Below are 24,582 nucleotides of genomic sequence, written 5' to 3' on the forward strand. Positions count from 1 at the left end.
TACCCTCTTTCACCCACATGAATTACTCAGTTGGGATGACAATTATATGACTGCCTACCAAAAATGCAGATACTAACTGGCAGCCACTCAACCAGTCGATTCTCCTGCCCAGGCCACCTTCCATGGAGATGACTGAGACGACGGGGTTTACTCTCTACTTTTACCCATCATGCTCTCTAGATTTCCCACACGGTTACAAATTGGTGTGTGTGTGTGTGTGTGTGTGTGTGTGTGTGTGTGTGTGTGTGTGTGTGTGTGTGTGTGTGTGTGTGTGTGTGTACGCGCGTGTGCAGCGGCGAGGGGCATGTATTTCGTAACTGCCTTTATTCCCTTTTAACTCACTAACACACAGCACAACCATCTGTGAGCAGAGAAGACGCCTCCGTCCGTCTGCATCTACATCCCTGGGTCTGAGAAATTTTAAACGTATTCAACTTACCAAAGTAATAGTTAACCAGATCCTTTTCTGTTCTGGAATGACCTTCACTGTCCCTCGGCCTCGCCCACGCACCAGGGCACAGTCGCTTGCTATTTTGTTAAAACAAAGGTGGACGTGCTGACTTTCGGTTCCGTACACAATGGGCTTCCCTTCTTTCCCTAATGAAACAAATCTTTTTTTTCTACCTTTGGTATACCGTATTTTCAAAAACATCTTCTATTTCCCAATAAATGTTTAACCATTAACGCTGGTTTGACAGCATGAAAACAGCTAACATGGGCATGGCCCCGTGCGCTCACCGTACATATACTTTTAAAATGCATCACAAGTGATCTGAATGAACGGAGGTAAGATGCCTTTCAAGGTTCAGCGCTTTGAAATGGTCACAAGGAAACTAAGTATTTCCGTGTATCTGTAATTGGCCCAGAATAACTGTCCTAGACTTAAAGCAAAATGTCAGGCCTCACATTTACCTGAGGCTGATTTCATCAAGCCTCCTGTTTGTATAATGTGGTGTGCACACATTTATACATTGAGGTGGATGCACTAAGATCTATCTGTCGGGTCCTATCCAGCCTAAAACTTATTCTAAGTCTTTTCTATAATCTTTCTGGCCATGAGCAGCAGCCTGCAAAGTGAAAACACTGCTCTACCACCAAACCCAAACCTACTGCCATCAACTCAATTCCGACTCATAGTGACCCTGTAAGACAGAGCAGAAGTGCACTGCCCCACGGGGTTTCCAAGAAGGGGCTGGTGGATTCAAACCACCAACCTCAGCCACTGTGCCAGCAGGACAGCTTTCTGACTGGGTCACGAAGTTGGTCCATGAGGGGACTCACTATAGGTCCTCAACAGGGAGGCAATTAACAAGCCTCTCTCAAAAGCAGCAATGGCAACAAGGTTCTTAATCGCTCCCCAGGTGAGTCCAACTTACAGCCAAGTTTGCACATTATCCGCTGGCCTACTCTTCAGAATTATGGCTCTAGCCTACACTGGCTCATGGCTACCACTGCTAAAACCCAACACAAACGTTTAAGGTCCTCATACACCGGCCTCTTCACACAGAGAGTGAATCTCGTGCCCCTGAAAGCTCTGCCACAGGGAAAGGTGCTGTGACCAGGCTCGGGAGCAGCTCTGTGGTGAACAGTCAGGGATCCTGTATTTGCTATGTCCCTTGATATATTAAGCTTGACTCCTGTCAGCCCCAGGCCATGTGAAAAATGGTTTTTAACGTTTTTGTGGCGAGTCACGAATGCTTTTTCCACGACAATACTAAAATCAACAAAAAGGATGAGATTGGAAACTGGAGCTCTGAAAAAGGCTTTCTCTTCAAAACACCAGTCTGTTACCTGTCAGGTCTTGCTTGTAATGGCAGTGGGGAAGGGACGGAGCAGGAGGGGAAGTGCTGAGTTAACTGGCAGGTTTAGCTAACTCACAGACTTAAAACTATACTTCCTGTCATGAAAGAGCAACCTCCCTTCACACCTTTCCACTCAAGAAAGGAAAAACAAACAACACATAAAATCAAAACTGAAGTCTCAGCCTGAACTTCACGTGATTTGTGATATAAACTGAATTCTTCATTTAAAAAGAAAAGTAAAGCCACAAACTCAAAGGCCTGGAGAGTTAGTCATTATGAGGTTTTACCCGTGCACAGTCATAAAACAGGGGGAGCTCTTTCTTATCTAAAGTTTTATTACTCAAAGTTTATAGCCACCTTGAAGTGCAAACTTCCACCCTGAGATTTGTTACTCATACAGGCATCAAATCCCTGGCAACAAACGTTGTGTTTAAATCCAAAGCTTTTTGGTAGAGAGATAAATGAATCCTCTTGACAAAAGTTGTCTCTATGCTTTGTAACCCCCCCATTTCAGGGGTGTCTCATTTCAAAATTTCTAGAAACTTGGTAGCAAAAGAGAGAGAGGAAAAAAAAGTTGAAGTCAATAAAAAATTACATGTGTTTGGGCCATGTGTTCAAACTCATCTAATCTTTTAATACCACTAATATGTGTGGTCCTAGTTTATTCACCTTTCCCTTTTCAATGAAATGACGAAAAACTCCTATGAACTCAACACAGGCAAGTAACCAATAATGACTAACAACAAAAACACTGCCTGCAATGTGCCGTTTGTCATAATAGAAATCAGACTCTTCAAATGGTCAACTCTCCTACCAAACAACAAAACAACGTTTCTTCCTAGCCAATGTAATAATTAAAATGCAATTCTAATATTTTTGTTTTGTATGAGAACAGACTAGACTAGTGCATCCCAAAGCATATTCTACAAAACCCTGGGCCCAAGAGAGCCTAAATAAAGGGAAAGAAAAGAATTCCAAGGTCAGGTAAGTTTGGGCAACATCATACATTACTCTTGCTTGACACTCATACAAACATAGTAAAGACTGAGAATTCCAAACTAAGGAAGCCTACTACATTTTGCTTAGGCCAGCATTGCCCAATTCTATTTGACCAGGAAATGTCCTTTTTAAATAACATACTGCAAAACTAGTGCTTCAAAGAACTTGGTGCGAAACACTGAATTAGACACCATATTAAACCAAAACCAAAAACCCACTGCCATTGAGTTGATTCCAACTCATAGCAACCCCAGAGGGTTTCCAAGGCTGTAAATCTTTATGGAAGCAGACTGCCACATCTTTCTCCTGCGGAGCCACTGGTAGGTTTGAACCGCCGACCTTTCAGTTAGCAGTCAAACGCTTCAACCACTGCGACACCAGGGCTCCTGACACCGTATTACCCACACCATCATCTATGTTTGGTTAGAAACTTCTAACGTTTCCACATATCCAGGTCTCTTCTCTTTCTGGTTATAGGGGAGAATTACACTCGCTTGCTCCCCTTGCAGGTGGGTGGGGCCATGTGACTAGTTGGGCGGGGCCATGTGACTAGTTCTGGCCAATGTGACTAGTTGGGTGGGGCCATGTAACTAGTCCAGGTCATCCTGTCCTCTGCTGTGACAACTGACATCACTCTGTTTGGTGAAGCCACCAGTAGCCAGAGTTCCTGAGTGAGAAAAACATGGGGCAGAGCCCCCTGCGATCCTATGATGGACACAACATGAGTGTGAAATACAGCTTTGTCGTCTGAACCACTGAAACCTTGGACATGTTTGTTACTGCAGCAGCATCTAGCCTGCCTGATACACTTATAAAAGGAATTTTTTCTCCAATAAACTATGCATTTGAACTGTGGTGCTGGTGAAGAATACTGAATACACCATGGAATGCCTGAAGAACAAACCTACCAGTCTTAGAAGAAATACAACCAGAATGCTGCTCGAGACTTCATCTTGCTAACTCTGGATGTGTCATCAGGAAAGATCAGTCGCTGGAAAAGGATATCAAGTCTGGTAAAGCAGAGGGCCAGCAAAGACAAGGGAAACCTTCAGTGAGACAGACTGACCCAAGAGCCACAACAACGCACTCAAGCATACCAACGATCACGAAGATGGCACAGGACCGGGCAAGACTGCGTTCTGCTGTACGTAACGCTGAGATCAGTCAGCGTCAACACGATGGCAACTAACAGCAAAAACAAACTGACGGGAAGTAACAAGACAAACAGAGAGATAGAGATGGGGGGCAGGGAGATAAGATAGTGTGATAAGCATACAACAAACATGAACCTTTAAGAAGGCCACTTCGGTCAACAGAATCAAGCACTCAGGACCAATGATATAAAAATAAAGACCACGGTATGGACTAATTTCAAGCGACGAAGTGTTACTGGTTTGTAATTACCTTGTGTTGGGATAGGGGAGTGAGGGTAGTCAAATCGCTTACTGAGTATCTATTATGTGCCCACCCCACACACACAAAAAATAACCCAAACCTGTTGCCCTCAAGTCGATTCTGACTCATAGTGGCCCTACAGGACAGAGTAGAATGGCCCCAGAGGGTCTTCCAAGGAGCAGCTGGTGGCTTTGAACTGCTGAGCTTTTGGTTAGCAGCCGAGCTCTTAACCACTGAGCCACCAGGACTCCTATTAGGTGCCAGACACTGCGAAATGATGTGTACAGACTGCCATATCCAATCTTTGACATCACTGAGATAGGTGGTATCATCTCCCTTTCACATGCGAAGACTAAAGTTCTACCACAGAATGTACCCTCCATCACACCACCAGTAAATGGCAGTCACACGGCCACCTACAGCTGCATTCTTTTTACTACACCACCAGTCTGAATTAATTCAAAGGAATGGTTCTGAGTTTCATTTCTCTGAGGCACTTTATAAGAATGTGAAAGTACTACAGAATCAAAAAGAGGCATACTGCTGCCAAATGGAAGGCCCTGAGCTTCCAATGAATAAAATAAGACATTCTTACAATTAACATACTAATTGTTTGCAAGGGAGACATGCGTTTTTTGAAACAACATTTATTTTTCTAAATTATAAAAGTAACATGCTAATTGTAGAGCGCTAGCAAACCCGGAAAAACACGAAGACTATAAGCAAAATCATAAATTCCACCCCACCTCCCTCCCGAAAAACAACTTAACATTCGGAGTGTTTCCTCATCGTTTTTTCTTCGCATGTTTTTCTACACTTTTGAGGTCATACCATTTATATGGTCTTGTGTGTTGCTTTTTCCTTATGTGAAAAATCTTCCCGTGCTATTAGAAGGTTTTCCTTAATAACAACGATAACGTTTTTACTAGCATTGCCACTGCCATTGAGCACACGTGTCAAGAGTAGAACGGGGCCCCATAGGGTTTTCGATGGCTGTAATCTTATGAAAGTAGATGGCCAGGCCTTTCTTCCGCAGTCCACTGCGTGGATATGAACCACCAACCTTTGAGTCAATAGTCAAGTGCAAACCATTTGCCCAGGGATGTACTGAGAGCTAATATTTACATATTTGCCAGCCATTAGTCTAACTACTTCACTTACATTATTTAATCCTCAAAATGACCTACAAGGTCTGTATTATAATTATTCCCATCTTATAGATGAGGAAATGGAGACATAGAAGCATTAATCACTTACCCAAGTGTACAAGGACAGAATTCAGATCCAGGCAGCCAGGCTCCAGAGTCAACACTCTTAACCACTGCACTGTACTGACTCGGCACTATTCCTTCCTCTAACTTACCAGTGATGGACATTTGGGTTATTACCAATTTTTTGTATTATAACAATGCTACAACAGACATCTTTAAAGGCATCTGAAACACTTTCATCCAAGCCTACTGAGACAGCAAAACTCTCACCATTCCAACAGTTCGATGTATTTTCAGCTAGTCGACAACAGCTGCTGAAACATCTCAGATGGCTAGCATTTCATAAACCAACTCATTGCTCCACCTACCACTGGTATGAACTTCCATGTGGTCCTCACCTGTCCGCTCTGCTGCCATCTGCAGCAGATTTCTGTAATGTTTCCATCTGCCTTCAAACTGCACAAAAAGCCAGCTAAGATCCTGGGTCTGTACGTGCTTCCCCCAACGTATATCAGCAAATGCCACAAATTTTTATGTCTGGAATATTTTCAATGCTAAGCTTATTTGTTCCCAGTCTTATGGGTTTGTTCCAATACAAGGCACAGGAAAGAGGGCAGATAACATCCGATTTGCATGTGTAAAATAAAAATACACTTTTTTTAATTCAAGGAATAATCCAGAAAAGGGATGTTCAAATATTTTAACCTTTTGCCTGCTCATCTTATATGGAATGACTGAATTCTCCTGCAAGAGTAAAGGAATGCATACTCTAAGTCTAAACGGTCTGAAGTGAAAACGCCAAAGCATAGTTACAAGCAGATCAGATAATGACATGCTGAGTAAAGAGACAGTGGCTTGTAGTTGACATCTTTTAAACTCAATTTACCGGTTTAGTCATCATGGGTGTGTTTAAAAAAAAAAAATCAGAGGGAACGTGTAAAAGGAGAGAAAGGCAAAAACAGGATTAAATAAAAATGTAGAAGTCATTGGCTCAATAAAGAACATTTCCAACATGTCAGCAATACCATGGAGAACTCACTTGCCATCTAAGAATGAAAAGATCCACACGTCTAAAGAAGCCAGGTGTCTCTTCTCGTTGTCCACAAAATGGTTTTCCCTATAGTAAAAACTCAGAATGTTTTTACGTACTCTAAAAACATATCTTAAATAACCTCAACTCTACTGACCAGAGGTCCAATTACAGATGATAAACTATCAATCTCTGTATAAGGCACTTACACAGAACCAGAAACCACGTTCCTGCCCACGAAGAGGCCCTCTGATATGTAGGTAAGTCACTGAAAGCTGACGGTAAAACCCAAGCCTTCTCATAAACCAAATCCAGCGATACAAAAGAAACAAAGCCATTTAGAGGGCACTCTAAAAAGCTGTACAATTATTGCCATTAGTCTGATTCCTAATTTCTAATGGACTTAAAGGTATAGGATAATTAGGATATTCTCTTAATGCTATCTTTTGAGAAATCCTTAAGTAACAGGAACTTGGTTTGTATGTCTAAAGCGCCTTAATTTGGTGAAGTTTGCTCTTTCTTTTCATGTAATATTCAACATCTAATCATTCTCTGTTCTTATGTCCACTCACTAACCCAAACACAGCATTTTTTTTAAATTCCATTTTTTGAAATTTCATCTTCACAACACCTAAACAAACAGGCTGCCTGGACCAGCCCCTCCAGTCAGCTCCCACCTCCACCCAGGGGTTGGTCACGCCACGAGGCTCAAACTCGTACAGGACTCATCGCTGAGACTCCTGCCTTGTTTTTACCACTCTGACTTAAAAAACAAGGCCTTCTCTCAAAAAACAAAAATTGAGGGACCTCAGTTAGAAAGTATATCAACTACGAACATGAATCGAATACTGTAAACCACCAATGAACTTACTATGAAGTCGAAAAGGGAATGAAATAAGCTAAGAAAAACACCAAGATTCTGCAGAATCATTGCCTCCTACCTGCCTCTACAACGTGTTAACGTTCAAACATCAATAATTCATATCGAAATGCTTAGCAAACATATAAAATATAGGACTTCTTTTTTAAACCTTCAGGGCCCCAACTTTATTCCAACCCCCACGACTGCATATTTTGCAGTGAGGGAGGGGATAGATGGGGCAGGGGGACCACAGTGTGAAGTCTGGGACAATGTACTGCTGACAAGTCCAGCTAAAACCATGCAAGATTATCTGTCACACAGAATCATTTTCCTACACATACGCAGTTTCAAGATTTTTTAAGACTGTTGGAATAAAAATGGATAAATAAAAAGAAGCACTGTAGGGAGGGGAAAAGGGGTAGTCATTGCTTATGGGACACGAATTTCCGTCCGTGGTGGTGGAATAATTTGGAAGAGGCTAGTGGTAATGGTTGGACGACATGATAAATGTAATCAAAGTCACTGAATCGCTCATGTAAAAACTGTTGAATTGGCAAATGTTTTGTTATATATATTTTTTGCCACAATAAAAAAAAACATTAAAAATGATGGATGAAAGCAAAGATCTCTCTGCCTTGGTAACACATTTTAAGGAGATATGTTGCTCAAGTGAAATGCCAAGTTTAAAATATTCTGTTAAACTGCAACTATTTTAAGGCCGACCCAGGCTGCATTAGCGCTTGTCACACAGCTGGCTCCCAATCTCTTGGCAGTTCTCCAACACATTCCAACTTTTTACATACAGCCTTGCTGGCATCACCTCCCACTTATCTCTAAAGACACACTAAGTAAGATGTTGCCGCATTACACAACCGACCTGCCATCAATTCCCTTTGCACAATGCCTGAACACAAACATATCCTATCTCTGTGGATGCAGCTTAGTTCAAACGATCCAACTCATGTTGATCCCCAAACAAACCATCAGAATACTTCACAAACTTGGAGGAAGCACGGTGCCTACTGCTCCCAGAGAGGGTGAGTAATCTCTAGAGGAGGAGAATCAGCAGAGAAAAAAAACAGGATCAAATCTACACCTTGACCACAGACGCTAAACCCTAGTCATGCCCCCACTGGCTACATTTTGAAGCAGATTATTAATCAGAGTGTTATTTTAAAGGAGAACCTCAGTATTTCATGAGCCCCATTACCTCCGTGAAAAGAACCAAAAAAAAAAAAAAAACCACTGAGTCGATTCCAACTCATAGCGACCCTAGAGGACAGAGTAGAACTGCCCCATAGGGTTTGCAAGGCTGCAGTCGTGGTGGTGCAGTGGTTAAGAGCTCGGCTGCTAACCAAAAGGTTGGCAGTTCGAATCTACCAGCCGCTCCTTGGAAACCCTATGGGGCAGTTCAACTCTGTCCTCTAGGGTCGCTATGAGTTGGAAGACTCGATGGCAATGGGTTTGGTTTGGTGTTTGGTTTAATCTTTATGGAAACAGACTGTCGCCATCTTTCTCCTGAGGAGTGGCTGGTGGGTTCGACGCATCGATGTTTTGGTTGGCAGCCAAGCACTTAACCACTGCACCACCAGGGCTCCTTGTGAAAAGAACAATTCTTTAAAATAATTTATTGGATTTTGTTGTTGTTGTTGAGAATATACACAGCAGACCATACATCAATTCAACAGCTGAAAAGAACAACATAACATAGCACCAGGTCCTCTAGAAGTCAGTGTTCTAATTAATACTTGGCGAAAGAAAAGAAAGTCCTTCAAAAACAAACTTGAATGGTTAACCACACGCTGCTACATTCCACTCCTGCTTAAAAACATACTTAACGAGCACATTGGAGCCTCATGCTCCGCACAGCTGCAGAGCACTCCCGTGAGAGACGGATATGCTCTTTACGTGGTCTCCTGACTTTAAAGATTGAGAAGACTGAGAAGCAGCTTTCAAGTATGACCACTAAAGATATATTTATTTCACATGAACAAGCGTTTCCTTTAACAAGGGTGTAGCCCAATGGAAATACATACTATAATTGAGAATAAAATATTCATGCAAGCATTCACCAACAAAATGATTCTTCACAACCAGAAACAACGTATATGAGAAGTTCAGCTGTCAGGCAAGACTAGTCTTCCTCAGGAAGAAGACAATGCATTAGCCTGCTCTTAATGAAACGTTCACCCTTTATGAATCAGAGATTTTTCTTGTCTGGCGCTTCAGAGCTGGGATGAAAGCTGGTGTTCTCAATGTTAGTAACACGTACTTCAAAAGTGCAGTAAGTCTATCAAATTGAGAAATCATCCTGATAATCAGGGAAACTCAGGATTCCTATTGTCAAACCAAAAACTCATTGCTGTCGAGTCGATTCTGACTCACAGTGACCCTACAGGACAGAGCAGAACCATCCCATTCGGTTTCCAAGAAGCGGCTGGTAGATTCGAACTGATGGCCTTTTGGTTAGCAGCCATAGCTCTAAACCACTGCACCACCAGGGCTCCATTCCCACTGTAGTGGGTGTTTATTTAAAAACAAGCAAACAGATGATCAAAAAACCTACCTTTTAAACAAAGAACAAAAGGCAAGGTGTGCACTGGTCTTTTCCCTTCTCAAACGGCAATCAAACGCCTTTGCCCGGAGATGGAGATGCTTCCTTGACTCGGCCAAAGGAGATAAGCTGGGTATTCAAGGGCAGCTGGCAGCTAATTTGTCAGCCTCGCTATGAGAAGGGCCAGGCCCCTTTCAGAAGTCACCGGACTGATACTTCTGATCACCTGTCTCCCAAAATAGTGACAGATGTGCTCTTCCAGTCGGAGGTCTGGCTGAGGCCACATTCCAGCCCCCTGCCCTCATGTAGCGTAACCTGGGGCACCAGGACCACTCCAGGCCTTGCATCTGCTCCCGGTCACCCCAAGAGTCAAGACCCAACATTTGCGGCTGCCTGGAGTCAAGTTAAGATCCCTGGCCTAGGGTTCAAAGGCCCAGGCACACTCACCACCAAGCATTTCCACTCGGTGGGATTCAGTCACCCCTAAAGAGAATGCTTCGCTTCAGGTCAGGAGTTTCTGATGAATCCCTTGGAGAGATTGTTGTTGTTGCTGTTAGGTATCGTCCAGTTGGTTCCGAACGAAACACTGCTCCGTCCTGCACCATCCTCACAGTCGTTGCTATGCTTGAGCCCACTGTTGGAGCCACTGTGTCAATCCTTCTCGTTGAAGGTCTTCCTCTTTTTCACTGACCCTCTACTTTACCAAGCATGATGTCCTTCTTCAGGGGCTGATCTCTCCTGACAACATGCCCAAAGTATGTGAGACGTAGTCTCACCATCCTTGCCTCTAAGGAGCATTCTGGTTGTACGTCTTCCAAGACAGACCTGTTCGTTCTTTTGGCAGTCCATGGTATATGCAATATTCAAGATTAAGTCCACTTAACGGGGCCCACCTCCATCACATGGCCCAGCTCGGATTTTCCCTCTCAACTGTGAAAGGATCCACTACTGGTCTTTAGTGTTTAAACCTGGGAAGGTTACTTGACACTCTTCCTCAAACCCACCACCCCAAGCAAGACTAACGACAACCCCAAAGTGTCTGACAGAAAATAAGGGACAAGGCTTCCTTTTCATCAAGTGCAAAGGTACTTCTCCCCCCACCCCCTCTTTCCCTCTGCACGTCCAGAAGCCATTTGAGCACCTTCCTCAGGAAGAGACCAAATGTCAGAATTCAGGCAGCAGAGACATGCCAGCAAGTCACCTCCATCCATCCATGTCCCTGGGCTTAAAGAACTGGCTTGCATAATGAAACACGTACATTGCTTTTTCTTCCTGAAACAGATCCTAGATCCAAAGATTGAGCCTTAAAGAACTCAGCAAATACAAAGACCCTAAGAAGCTGAGCTCTGCTATATACTTTCAACAGTTACAACGAAACCCAGCCCAGGAAAACGAGTTACATTTAAAACCAAGATTACAATAACCGCATCCATTCCATCTGCGACACGTTCTGGGGTCGCCGTTTCAAAGACTCTCTGAAATCTGAAAACAAAAATAAAATCAGATGCTGTCCCGAGCAGATGGAGACGCCTCTCAGGAAATTTAGGGCAACTCTGAGGGGAATGCCTTTCAAAACAAAACAGAAAACACACATTTCCTAATGAGAACTTAATTTCTGGTGGTTTTCCTCTGTAAAATGGATTTTACTCAAAGAAGAGAAATATCTACAATAAACACATTTTGGATTCTGTTTCTTCATCTTTTTTCTTTAATTAAATTGACACCCCACCCCACCCTACCCCCACCCCTAAAACAGCTACGGGCAATGGACAGTATTTAGGCGGTAGCTAAGTTTTAAAACGACCAGTAATAAGGGCTCATGATTTGCCACGCTCCACACGTAAACTGGAAGAGTGAAAACATCATCACACGTTTGTTTAGGCTGTCAAAATTCTACATCGTTAGCCTAAGATGTGAGGGTTCGTCCTTATTATAGGTCTTTGTGAGATGAACAAATACGTGCAGAGGGAAAAAACATTCCAAGGATAAACACCAAAATGTTAACTACCCATTTTTAGGGTCATGGAATACCTAGTGATTTCAATTTCCTGGTGTTCATCTTTATTTTCCACGTGATCTGCAATAAACATTTTTTATTTTGGCAATTTAAAAAAGAAAATATTTATTTAAAAAAGTTTTGTATTTTATGTTACAATGATCTTATGCCAATTTATGCCTTTATGAAGGTACATATTCTTCATAAGCTATTCAAAAAAGAACTATACATATTGTACATATTAATACACGCTATTGAATCGACTCAACACCAATGGGTTTGGTTTGGTGTTGGTATTAAAAATTCAGAGATTCTAAAAAGTTACAAAAAATGAATACTTCAACTGTCAAAATTATTGTATTCACTATAACAACCAACGCACTCATATGGCTACAGGCTGCAAAATGTATATACATCAAAGAGTAAGATAAAAATAAATAAGCATTGTTTTAAGGAAGAATCTGGGTTTTCCTTCCCCTTTCAGTAAATAAGATAAAGAGGGAAAAGGGACAATGGCTCTAATCCATGCTCAGAAGATGTATTATCTCACCTCCAAGACTCTGTACAGCTAATGAAGAACACTCCAGAAAAATACATAGTCCGTGAACGTTTAGATTTGGCCTTCAGGCAAACATAACTAGGACAAAAATTATCCCCCAGAGGGTGGGGAAACAACCAAAAACTTCATCCAGAGCCAAAGGCAGTAGCCATTAGAAGCAGCTCTCTTCCTGGACGGTGTTTGTCAGGCTCCTTTGTGGCCTGGTTCCTGTTATCTTTTCCCGCACTCCGTACAAGTAATGAAAAACCAAGGCTCCAACAAAACGCACGTTTAAATAAGGAATGGAAAAATCTTTTTAAAATGTCAGTCTTCTTCAGGTCCTCAGCATTAATTTCCTACAAGTTCTGGCTGAAAAATCTGAACAGCAGAGGGTATATGTCGCTGGTAATTCATTTTACTTAGGAGCTTTCATCTAGCTGAAACGAGGTTTGCTGTGAAGTGCTGGGATATTTTTGAGGAAGAGCAAGAGTTAACTGTTAAGAATTTCTGGAAAATTTGGAATATATGGAGCAACTAAATGAAAAATCTCCCACAATCCTGTCACCCAGAGAGATCCACTGTTAACAGGTTGGTGACTTTCTATGGACAGACATATTCAGTGATACAAGTGAAACACTGAACAGACATAGTTCAAAAGTATAAATTCTATTATATATCATTCTAAGTTTTATCCTAGATCACCTATTGGGTAAAACGCACAGTTACGTTCTAATACAGATTTTACCGCTTAACTAGTGGCTTTAAGTTTATATGTTAAAGATCAGAAATAACAGGGAACTCTAGATGGTGGATCAGAGACTTTAGATGGTTCTGAAAATCAGTCAGGTGTTCACCCTCACGTTTTAGAGCTTAGTAAGCACAGAATTATGACTCATTAAATACACATCAATTTAAAAACAATCTTGAAATCACAACAGCTTAACTTTCTTATCTCAAGGCACACTAAATCCTCAAGGCCTGCTCAAATAACTGTTAAGTTAAAGTTCGTGGCAGAATAAATACAAAATTCATGAAAGTAAACAAGCATTTGTTTTTATAAGCTACATTTTACAAGGTGTCTTTATCGTTGGGGACTTGGACCATAAAACAGAAAGTAATAGTCCCTCCCAAACATCTCCCCCACTAGCAAAGGACAACGTCACTCATTCCTGGGATTCACTTTCAAATACTATCACTATAAAATTCCCCATTCAAATAGTCTTAAAATAGACCTCCACCTCTCTTCATGGCGGAGATTACTCATTTACATGCCGTTCACTTGAGCCACACACACTTGCCTCAACACTTTCTCTGTATCCTATATATGTATACACGCTATGCATACACACACACGATATACATATATATATATATACATATCATACGTAAAGTGCTCGGCTGCTAATGGAAAGGTAGGCGGTTCAAACCCACCCCCACTCCCCCCGCAGGAGAAAGATGCAGCAGTCTGCTTCCCTCAAGATTTACAGCCTTAGAAATCCTATGGGGCAGTTGTATTCTGTCCTATAGGGTCGCTATGAGTTGGAATTGACCCCACAGCAGCGGGTTTTCTGTAACATTGAGTAAGAATTTCCTTTCATACAAGAAAAAAAGATTCCACATTAGGATGTGATTAAAATTAGCTAGTCCTACTCTTAACCTACAACAGTCCCAAATGCTAAGAAACCATTAAATGGAAGGAATCTAAATCTGGAGTGGTTTTTATTTTAACATTTTCACTTGGAATTTTATCTGCATTTCTGACGAATTCCAGTGACACATGATGGTCTAATGGTGACAAAATTAGCCACAGCAGCGTCTGTGCTTCCACAAGGGAGAACAAGCACGTCACGGGAATTCCACCGCTCTCTGTCAGAGGTGCAGTTTGGGAATACTAAAGAATGCTGATTCTCTCCACTTTTTAAGCTAACCTATGTTAATGCAGAGGGCTGAATTAGCACTCCACTTCATCTGAATATGGAGCCCTGGTGGTCCAGTGGTTAAGCGTTAAGCTGTTAACGAAAAGGTCGGCAGTTTGAATCCACCAGCCACTCCTTGGAAACCCTATGGGGCAGTTCTATTCTGTCCTATAGGGTCACTAGGAGTCGGAATCAACTCAACGGCAATGAGTTCATCTGAACGCTCTATTTTTTCCCAGACCTACACCCTTATAATGCTGACTAACTCATCTTCCCACTGCTCTGAGCAAGTGCAGAGAAGGACAGATAAGACAATCCTTTGGAACATTAAATTATTCCTTAACAATGATCTAAAATTGGCCAGATTTGGGTTTTTTTTAATATAACATTTTAATGTATTTTTGGTGAAAGTATACACAGCAAAACAGGTTCCCACTCAACAATTTCTAAACATAATGTTCAGTGACGATGCTTTTTACTTTCAGTTTTTTATCCAATTTTTCAAGTGTTGACTGCTTTTTTGATTATGAAACTAATGATCCTTGTGGTCATCTATTATACTACTTACTGTCCTCTTCTATAGGTATGAAGTATTTCAGAACTGAAAATAAGAAACATAAGTCATAGGAATTTCCTTTCATACAAGAAAGGAAGTCACCCATCAACCCACCATCCAAAGCAAACCATTAACATTTTAACGTATTTCCTTCCAGTCTTTTACTTAATGTAACAAAACCGAGGTTATACCGCATTATTCAGTCTTGTGTACAGATTTTTCCACCAAACATCATATTGTTTACATTTTCCCATTTTGGCAATATGCTTCCTAACCATTGTTTTAAGGACTACATTGTACTGCATCCTGTGGCTGTGCCATAATTTATTTAATTTGCTCCCATTAGGAAATATATTTTTTCACTGTTAATACTGCCAAGAAAATATTTGTTCAAAAACCTCTGTCCTTACTTCTGCAGGAGAAAGACGTGGCAGTCTGCTTCTGCAAAGACTACAGCCTTGGAAACTCTATGCGACAGTTCTACTCTCTCCTATAGGGTTGCTATGACTCGACAGCAATGGATTTGGTTTTGGTTTGGTCCTTATTTCTAATTATTTCTTTAGGTTACAGAGTTACAAGTGGGATTCCAGTCAAAAAGGTATAAATATTTAAGCCTTCTATTAAAGATATAAGGAGCTCTGATAGCACCATGGTTAAGAACTCAGCTGCTAACCAAAAGGTTGGCGGTTCCAACCCATCAGTCGCTCCTCGGAGAAAGATGTGGCAGTCTGCTTCAATAAAGATTTACAGCCTTGGAAACCCTATAAGGCAGTTCTACTCTGTCCTACAAGGTCACTATGAGTGGGACTTGATTAGACAGCAGTGGGTTTGGTTTTTGGTTTTATTATAGACATAACTCAACTGTTTTCCACTAAATTTGTATTAATCCAAATACTCTCCCAACAAGCGATGCAGAGCGCCCATCTCTCAGCATCCCAGAAAGTATTATCTACTAACTGAGGTGGACAATGTAATCTCGTTGTTTTAATTTGCATTTCATATTACTGGTGAGTTTGAACAATTCAACAGTTATTGGCCTCTTCGATTTCTTCTTTTATAAACTATCTGTTTATATCCTTTCCCCAAATACTAGGGTTTTAGGGTTTTATTGTATTTTGAAAAAAAAGTAATTAATGATGTTTGCCTTTCCCATTATTCTGACATGATACCTAGGGATAAGTTTAATATAGACTAAACTTGGCATTACTTATCTGAACGATTGGTTTTATTTACTGGAATGTATCTTTATATATATAAGGAGATTTATATCAAGGAAATAGCTCATGCGACTGTAGACGCTGGAACATCCCAAGTCCGTGGATCAGTATAGATGTTTCTCTTGCTTCATGCAGCTGCAGGGCTGGCAAACCTAAGATCAGCAGGTCGGTGAGCAGGGCTCTTGCTCACAGGCTGTGAAAACTGACGAATCCGAAGATTGGCAGGCAAGATCACAAGGCTTCTGATTCACATAGCTGCAGGGGCTGGCAAACCCAAGATCATCAGGTCAGAGAGCAGGGCTCCCGCTCACAGGCTGTGATGGCTGACAAATCCCAAGACCGGCAGATAAGCTGATAGCTCAAGTCCCAAGAACTGGAGGTCAGACGAACAGGAGGCAGCCGCAGGATCCAGAGCAAGCAAAAAGCCAGAATGTCTGCTTATATCTGGATGCAGGCCACATCCCTAAGGAAACTCCCTTTCAACTGACTGGCTAATCACAGCAAATTCCATCATGGGAATGATCACATACAAACACTGAGAATCATGGCCCAGCCAAGATGACACACAATCTTAACCATCAGAATAATTAAAATTTATTCTGACGGACACTAGATTACCTCATTTAGCTTTATGTGATGGATACTGTTATCATCACCATTTAGGTACTGTTATCATCACCATTTTACCATTTGAAGAAGTGGAGGCACACGGAGAGTTCAAGACAACTTACCCAAGATTACTTAGCTAGTGAGCAGAGTGACCAGGCTGAGTAACTCCACAGCCTAATCTCGGGACCCTACCCCGTATCCAGTGGCCTCCCAATCAGCCTCACTAGCCCTCACCAACCTCCCCCAATTTCTTGAAGATTATCTCCAGTAGGGTTCTGCTAGAACCTCAAACTCAACATGGTTAAAGTCACATTGATTCTCTTTCTCAATCAAATATCCACCCTTTCCCTTGACTTGTCCCTTTCTGTCATTACCATCCATGTTCTTTCTCATCATTAAAATGAAATTTTCTTCACCTTAACTCTCCACCCACTAGGTCCACTTCTCATCCATTTGTCCTACCAACAGTTGGTGTCTTAAGATATATCAGGCACAGGACTGGGTCTTCACCACTTTTCCCCCATCTCTACACTCCTTCTCACTCCCTTGGCCACCACTGTAACTCGCTCCCTTAACCTCTGGACCACCGCAATCACCTCTTTCCCGTCTTCTTGCTTCTAGTTTCTTCCTGTTTCACTGCATTCTGTACACTACTGAAGAGTTCTTTCTTTTTGTTGTGTTACTCAAACACCTTATAATCACAGATTTTAGAGATGTATGGGATCTTAAAAATTGAGTGCCAGCTATGACTATCTGGTAGCTACTGCCTAGAGCACTGTATTGAGAATGTTACTGAGGCTCTATCTCGGCTCAGTGGAAAGAATACCATGACTGTTATCCTGTGTCTGCCAGGGACAGAGGGAGCAGTGCCCACATGCTATGGTTTAACTCCCACTATGATTTCATCTAAGTCTTTCATTTTATACATTTAGATCTGAGACCAGAAGTGTTAATGACTTGCAGGGCTCACACACCTGGTCACAGAATGTGTTTTATCTTCTGTGTATAGTATATACAGTATACTCTAGAGTATATACAGCCCTTGGATCCAGGAACTAATTCTTATTCTACTCTAAGCCAGCCCATGCCACCATCACCCTAACCTAACTTCAAGGCCTGCCCTGGCAACAGAAAACATCTAATAATTATTTACTGAATCAAAAATAATATTGCAAAGGGGGAGTTTTTGCTTAAGGGGTATTAAGTTGACATTAATAGTGGTGGAATAATTTGGTAAAGGACAACAAGAATTGCTGCACAACTTGAAGAATTTAATCAATGTCACTGAATTATACATGTAGAAATTGTTGGGAAAAAATACTGTAAAACCATCTTAAGACCAGCAGCAAAGAAAGGACCTTAGTATACATGCTTACTGGTAAAAAGAACTGTTTACAAAGAAATGTAATAACATTACTTTCAAGGACAAGAACCTGAACTTATAAAGGGTTTCCAGTAAGTGGTCCCGTATAGCCTACATTAATCAATACATAAATTCCATTAGTAACAAACATGACCTTTTAAAAAATAAAAGTTAGAATAAGTTGTTTAATAGCTCCTTTAACATAAAAATGTTAACGAAGTTTTTGAAAAGCATCCCAAAAGGGGTCAGTGGCTCATATAGCTCAGGCAGACCAGAGAAGAAATGGAACTGTTATTAAATGAATACTTACTATGTGCCTGGCACTGTACCCTGATGTACCACAACAAGTGTAGGAGGAAGTGGGCATTATTATTCCGATCTTACTGATGAGGAAACTATGGTTCAAACAGTAACTAACTAGCCCAAGCTAGTACCTAGCTTTGGTCACAGGCTAGTATACTACAGCATTAGGATTTGAACCCAGACCTGTCTGACGCCAATACCCAGGTTCTTTTCAAACTAAGGAAATTTTTTCTGCAATATCAATCATCTGCATAAACCTTAAGGGGAAAAAAAAAACTGATTATGACACTACTAATATTACAAGTGATTGTTTATTAAAAGAAAATACAAATTGTTTTTTAAAACTCACAAACTGGGAGACAATTTTTGCAACACACATAATCCTCAAGAGATTAGTATACAACGTACATAAAGAACTCCTATAAATCAATAAGAAAAAAAAGTCCAAAATAAAAATGGGCAAAAGGCTGAACAGGCACTTCCCAAAAGAAGGAACCCAAATGGTCAATAATATTAAAACGATATTTAACTTTAGTAATCCGGGAAATTGCAAATAAAAAGCACAATGAAATAACATTTTACAAATACTGACTGTACAACACTTTCAAGCCTGGTAAACAAAGTTCTAGTAAGGTTGCAGAACAACTGTAACATTTATACATTGCCAGTGGGAATACATGGAGCCCTGGTGGTACACTGGTTAAGGGCTTGGCTGCTAACCAAAAGGCTGGCAGCTGGAATCCCCTAGCCACTCCTTGGAAACCCTATGGGGCAGTTCTACTCTGTCCTATAGTCACTATGAGTTGGAATTGACTTGATGGCAACGGTTTTGGTTTTTTTTTTTAAGTGGAAATACAAATTGGTAGAACCACATTTAAAAACAGTTTGGTACTATCTAGTAAGGTTGAAGATGCACAGACCCTACAATCCAGCAAATTTCATTTCTTAGAGAAAAAGAAAGAGAGAGAGAGTGGGGGAGGGGAGCAGGGGTATGCATTTCCACATATGTACCAGGAGACACGTACAAGAACCATTCACAGCAGCCCTTTTATAACAGCAAAAAACTGGAATTGATCCAAATCTCCATCTACAGAAGAACTAATAAATAAGCTGTGGTAGAATATTATTCCGCAGTGAAAAAAATGAACAAACTACGGCAAGAAAATGAATGACTATCAAGAACATAATGTTAATCTTAAAAACGCAAGTCACAAAAAACTACATAAAGTGTGATTTCATATACGGAAAGTTCAAAAACATGCAAAATTAAGTAAGATTTTTAAAAAGGATAAACCAAAGAGAAGAGCAAGGGAACGATAAACACAAAATTCCAGACAGTGGTTGTTTTGGACAGGATTATGGAGGGATACACAGAAAACTCTGAAGTGTATGATAGGTCTTCTTGACCTAGGTGGTAACTGCATGAATGCCCACTGTTTTGTGATTCTTTAACACAGACTTTGTAAATATTATCTGAATCTACTACTTACTTAATAAATACAACTTTTAAAAGAAGAAAGGATGGAGCATTGAGTTTATGTCAATGGTGGTGGAATATTTTGGAAAAGGATAGCCAGAGATAATAGTAGTACGACGTGAAAAATGTAATCAATGTCACTGAATTGTAAATGTGGAAGTTGTTGTTTTGGCGAATGTTTTGATGTGCATATTTTCACCACAGTTTAAAAAAAAAAAAAAAGAGTGGACTGGAAGGCAAGGACAATGAATATACCAGGAGAAAGCCGATGACGCCGAAGGAGGCAAAAGGCACAGAGGGGACCCCAAGCTCAGGGGTCTAGCTTCCTGGGTTGTAGCTCTTCTGGCTCAAAGTCAATGCCTTCTTCCCTGAGGAGGAAACGTTTTTCCACCTTAGAGATGTTTTAGAAAAGAACCTACAAAAGTGATTAATTGAAATAAACTATAGTAAACAGAACTCTTCTACCTAAAGATTAAAGAAGGGCTTAATAAAGTAATTCTGTATAAAATAAATTTACAGTGAGTGCATGATCTTCTCTACCACCCAGTTACTTCCGGAAAAAAAAAAAAAGACAAGTTACGTCAGCAAAAGACTGAACGAAGATATAACAACCCATTTTGATACTGAGGTCTCCTACCTGAAGAAGTACAGCAGTGTTTCTCAATTCAATTTGAAACACAAATCACTTTGAGGGTCTTGTTAAAATGCAGATTCTTATTAGGTAGGTCGGGGGTGGGGCCTGAGAATCTGCATTTTTAAGAAGCTCCCAGGTGTTGCTGATGCTGGTGGTCCACAAACCTCACAATGAGCGTCAAGGGACAATGTGAAAATGTCTCTTCCAGAAATGTTTAAAAATAGAAATACGAGCACATGTCCTTGGGACAAGTTAGTTTTACCCATACCAAAGCAGAAAAAGGATTGATGATGTTATCGCTACACTACATAAACTCAGATGGAAGACGATTTTTACCAGAAACATCAGAGGACTGAGTGAGGTCTTTTGAAAAGAAACAGCGCTTTGAGAAAAAACAAACACTTGGAAGAAAAATCCATAAGACGCTTTACTCACCTCCACAGACTGATACAGAAGTGGCTGTTTCGGCAGGGGTAAAAGCCCTTTCGTTATGCAAGAACAGTTTACACTCCCAACAGTCTCACAGGAAGAAACCAGGGCAGGGCTACCACGAGAAAACCCACAGAACATTAATTAAAGCCCGATTATAACACAGATGTTGGTCAGAACCCAGTGTAATTAAAGGAGCATCACATCACTGCATGCAAAAAAAAGGGGCGGGGGGCTCTAAAATTCTAAGAATACACTCTTTAAATGAAAACCTTAAAATTATTTCAACAAAAAACACATCGAATGACTTCCACGCATTAAGTCCATGTTTGTTGGTTGTTGTCAGGTGCCATCCAGTGGGTTGCGACGCATAGCGACCCCGCGCACAACAGAACGAAACACTGCCCGGTCCTGCGCCATCCTCACAATCGCTGTCATGCTTGAGCCCACTGTTGCAGCCACTGTGTCAATCCATCTCATTAAGGGTCTTCCTCTCTTTCACTGACCCTCTACTTTACCGAGCATGATGTCCTTCTCCAGGGACTGGTCCCTCCTGATAACGTCTCATGTATGTGAGACAAAGTCTCACCATCATTGCTTCTAAGGCGCGTTCTGGCTGTACTTCTTCCAAGACAGACTTCTTCGTTCTTCTGGCCATCCATGGTATATTCAATATTCTTTTCCAAATATTCTAAACAAACATTCAATATTCAAGAATACTGAATGTTTGTTTAACCAAAACCAAACCAAACCTACCGCTGTTGAGTCGATCCTATCTCACAGTGAGCCTAGAAGACAGAGTAGAACTGCTCCATGGGGTTTCCAAGGAGCAGCCGGTGGATTCGAACGGCCGGCCTTTTGGTTAGCAGCCTGAGCTCTTAACCACTGCGCCACCAGGGCTCCAAATGTTTGTTTCAAAAAAAAAAAAATGTTGCCGTTGAGTCAACACCAACTCATAGCGACCCTACAGGCCAGAGTAGAACTGCCCCATAGGGTTTCCAAGGAGCAGCTCGCGGATTTGAACTGCTGACCTTTTGGTTAGCAGCCAAGCTCTTAACCACTGTGCCACCAGGGCTCCGATGTTTGTTTAGTAGTAGTAAAATCATTCCATCTTAAAACAGTACTTCCACATATAAAGTCATACTTTCTTACATCAAGACAAAGTAACCACTCACACAAACTCTCCCAGGCAACTGCCAATGTCTGTACTCAGGATCTGTCACAAAGACAGAGTGAGGTCTTCCCACTTGCTCCTTTAACATCATAGACAGTTGGTACTAGTCTCGCCCTCGAGATGCTCAGAAAGCCAGGAGATGACCAAGTGACAGCAGTTCCTTCACTGCCCCAACACTTCTCATCCGCTCAGATGAAGGTTTTTGTCACTCCAGAGAGCCACAGGGTTACAGACCTAGCAGAATTCTGCACCTGGTGTGTAAACCAGAACAGCTAAACCTCCTGTGACATCAACACAGGATATGTCTTACAACACAGTCCTAAATATCTGGATCATCCATGGAAACAACACTCGCAAACATCTTCATGCAGTGCAATTTTATACAACCAGCACAATGAAGAAGCATAAATCCATAAAAGTTCCATATTTTAACAGCCCTCTATTAGAGAAACTAAAAAAAACTGCATGTAAGCCACACAGCTTATCGTTAGTTCTATTCCGCAGAGCCACAAAATCAGATGCCACTAGCATGAATTCATTAGAGATTAAAAAAGTTAAAGTAGACACGCCCTTGGCTTTGAAACACTGACCTTCTCTTCCAGCTAGCATAATGAAATTTCCCTTTTCACTTACACATTTTAGAAGAACATGGCTTGACATCTGCAACGTCTCCCATTTTGCCATCCTACTTGGAATAAGTGAATTACAGAAGTGGCATTTAGAAGGGAAATTCATGTGTACTCAGAACATTAGGAGCCATATCCTTCTGAGCAGACAGATAACCAGCCACAGAGGCCTTGGTGGTCTGCCTTTCTCAACCTTCTCCCCAGCCACATTCAGAAAAAATATGTATCCAAAAAAAAAAAACCCTCAAAACCATAAATGCAGTGCCTCGCCATCATATTCCCACTAGCCGTGCCAAGAGACTTGCCTTGGTTGTCTAAATCAGCAGAACTCTGAATACCAATTTACCATTAATAAAGAATCCAAACATGTAAATTGTACTTGTTTTACAGAAAAAGCAAACGATCAAAACAAAGCAAACACAGATTGAAGGAATCATTTACGATCCGGCAGAATATACGTATACCCCCTTTAGAACAAGCTATTGACCACGAATATTTTTTTAAATGTCTCAGAGACATAAGAACGAAAATATATTGCTCATTTCATTTTCTAAAAAAAGGTTTTCTATAGGAAAAATGCCTAGTACTGACCAAAGACAGACGAGGTACTAAAATGTGATAGCCGTGAAGGTCCAGCTAACAAACACCAACTTTGCGCATATGAAAAAGCCGATGCATAGCAGGGTTGTGTTTACAGATTATGGGTGATCCACAAAAAGACGCCGCGACTCCCGACTGCCGCACCATTGCCTCCGCACACACCACTCGGCTCGTCCTTCCTGCTGCCCCTCCCTAAGGCTCGGGTCCCTAGGTCCAGGATCGGATTCAGGTCCGCAGCCGCAGGCCCCGCTCCCTTTGCCCGCGTTAGCGCCGCAGGGCGCCCCTACCTCCGAGCACAGCCCAACAGACGAGGCGGGAGGGGATCACCCCGAAAGGGTAGACTCTCTCCCCCTGACACCTAGATGACCTGGTCCTGACGCCACATCCAGCCGAAGCAGCAAGCCAAGGTGGACGCAGCCCGGGCCTGGGTGGGGCCGGGCGGGGGCCGCAGGCACCGAGTGGCCGCGCCAAGCCCCGCCAGCGAGAAGCAGGGGCGGCCGCGACAGTGCTGCATTGTGCTGCATCACGGCGAGGACGCCGTGAGCCATCCATCTTGCCAAAAAACCATCCCCACCAAAAAACCCCACCGAATGCATTTTTCTCCCCAGCCGAAGCACCCCCACGCTCGCCCTCTCCTCACTTCCTATCTGGCCCGAATTTAGACTGGAAAAATAATGGACCCGGTTTGTGTACTGATCTCACATTCTGCCCCCCGATTTGATGGCACCTTTCTCATCACAAAAACAAAGGGAGGGCTCCCCCCAAAAAAGAGGACCGAAGGCGTGAGGTGGGTGATGACGAGAGAGGCTTCCAGCCCACCACCCCAAGGCAGGCCCGGAGGGTCCTCGCGCCGACACAAACCTGTTGAAGTTCACGGTGGCAGGAGCCGAAGGGCGGGCGCTGCAGCGGCTCGGCGAACCAGGCGGCTCCCGCCCAGCCCTGGGAGAGGGGACAGCAGAGGGCGGGGACCGGGCGGGGGCGGGGGGGGCCTCCGGCTCAGCTGCAGCGCCGGGCAGCCGCGACCACGCCTGGCCGCATCCCGGTACCGTTACGCTCAGCGCCCGGCCCTGTCACCGCCGCCCCCGCGTCCCACCCGCGGGGGTTAGGGGGAGGGCACCCGAAAATACACCTCCCGGCTGCCTACTCCGCACCCACCCCCGCGCCAGGGCCGCTGAGGCCGGCTGGAGGGAGGAGGCGGCGGACGCAGAGGAGGAATGGGCGCTGCTGCACCCGGGATGGGGCCGGGCGACCGCGGTGCGCACCGCGGGGCTGCGGCCGCCTCAGCCGGGAG

The 24,582-nt window shown here is 42.5% G+C and overlaps 1 protein-coding gene across 1 annotated transcript in view; it reads left to right on the forward strand.

The window, feature by feature from the left end:
* Positions 1-24,582, forward strand: part of LOC105756438 (collagen alpha-1(I) chain-like) — a 42,041-nt gene that overhangs the window by 16,489 nt on the left and 970 nt on the right. Inside the window, exons 3-5 of the mRNA XM_012556461.1 lie at positions 23,503-23,627; positions 23,681-23,830; positions 24,120-24,545. Coding sequence (XP_012411915.1) covers positions 23,503-23,627; positions 23,681-23,830; positions 24,120-24,545 — 701 coding nt within the window. The remainder of the gene's footprint in view (positions 1-23,502; positions 23,628-23,680; positions 23,831-24,119; positions 24,546-24,582) is intronic.

This window comes from Trichechus manatus, unplaced genomic scaffold (genome assembly GCF_000243295.1).
Source record: "Trichechus manatus latirostris isolate Lorelei unplaced genomic scaffold, TriManLat1.0 scaffold00005, whole genome shotgun sequence".
Lineage (NCBI taxonomy): Eukaryota > Metazoa > Chordata > Mammalia > Sirenia > Trichechidae > Trichechus > Trichechus manatus.